Genomic DNA, 1457 nt, shown 5'->3' on the forward strand with positions numbered 1-1457 from the left:
TTCTATTTTTTAATTTTTGTTCATTCGTACATTGTAGGTATACTATATCAATTTTTTAATTATGTAATAATTTATAAATAACCTATATTAGAACCAATAAGGACATTGATATGCATTATTTACATTTGTTTTTATTGAATAGAGATGCCTAAAATTAATAAAGGTACCATGAGAAATTCATCAAAAGTTTCATCGCGTACTCGTAGGAGAATTATTCAAGTTCAAAATCAAGATGCAAAAATGGCCAATAATTTAGTTCAGACCTCCTCTGCAGACAACTCATCTAGATCACCTCTTAATACAACACATGCTCCTGCAAACTCATTTATACTTCCTGACAACACTGAAACACAATTTTCTAACAATAATTTATTTGTTTCTGATAATACTGTTGAAATACAAGTTTCTAACAACAACTTTTTTCCTTCGGATAATCATCATGTCATTGACGGGTCTACTGCTACATCTCAACTATTTTCATCAAATTTTGAAAAACTCATAAATGTTAATAATAAAAATGTTTCTATTCAATCTGAATTGACAGAATGGGCAGTTAAATGTAAAATAGCACAATGTCATTTAAATGAGTTATTACTTATTCTAAGAAAGCATAATGGTTTTGGAGAGCTTCCCAAAGACTCAAGAACTCTTCTTCAAACTCCTAAAATCAACACTGACCAAATTCGCCTTGTCAATCCAAATGGAAAATATTTTCATTTTGGCTTAACTAATTATTTACTTACTTATTTTTCAAATCTAAATTATATTCCAAATGAAATACAATTAGTTATTGGTGTTGATGGACTTCCGATATCCCATAGTAGTAACAGTCAACTTTGGCCAATTCTGGCATATGTTAAACCCAATAATTACATACAAGAAAAAAAGGTATTTCCTATTGGCCTATTTAGGGGTAAAAGCAAACCAACAGATAGCAATGAATTTCTGTATGATTTCATAGTTGAAGCTAAAATATTATTAACTGATGGCATTAAAATAAACCAAATAAATCAGCCAATCCCTGTAAGCATTTTTGCTATATGTTGTGATGCACCTGCTAAGTCATTTTTGACAAAAACAAAAGGGCATACCGGATTCGCTTCTTGTTCAAAATGTACACAAGAAGGTGTCCACTTGAGAAATCGCACTTGTTTCCCATACAAAGATAATTTTTCATATTTGAGAACTCATGATAGTTTTGTTTTAAGAACCCATGAAGAATATCATATTACAAATGTAAATACCATTCTTTTAGATTTGCCTAATTTTAATATTGTAGAAAAGTTTTCTTTAGATTATATGCATCTCACATGCTTAGGAGTTATGCGCAAACTTATTTTGCTATGGATGAAAGGACCATTATCAGTCCGTCTTCCAAGCTCTAAGATTAAATTAATTTCATCCAATTTACGGTCAATTAAAAATAATATTCCAGTTGAATTCTCTAGAAAACCCAG

At 30.0% G+C, this 1457-nt stretch overlaps 1 protein-coding gene across 1 annotated transcript; it reads left to right on the top strand.

The window, feature by feature from the left end:
- Positions 1–27: 27 nt before the first annotated feature.
- LOC111034394 lies at positions 28–1452 on the top strand (the record flags this gene model as incomplete). Its single annotated transcript, XM_022315611.1, has 1 exon — positions 28–1452. A coding segment is annotated over exon 1 (1308 nt), but the record flags the coding sequence as incomplete, so codon positions are not given.
- Positions 1453–1457: the final 5 nt, after the last annotated feature.

This window comes from Myzus persicae, unplaced genomic scaffold (genome assembly GCF_001856785.1).
Source record: "Myzus persicae strain clone G006 unplaced genomic scaffold, MPER_G0061.0, whole genome shotgun sequence".
Taxonomy (NCBI): Eukaryota; Metazoa; Arthropoda; class Insecta; order Hemiptera; family Aphididae; genus Myzus; species Myzus persicae.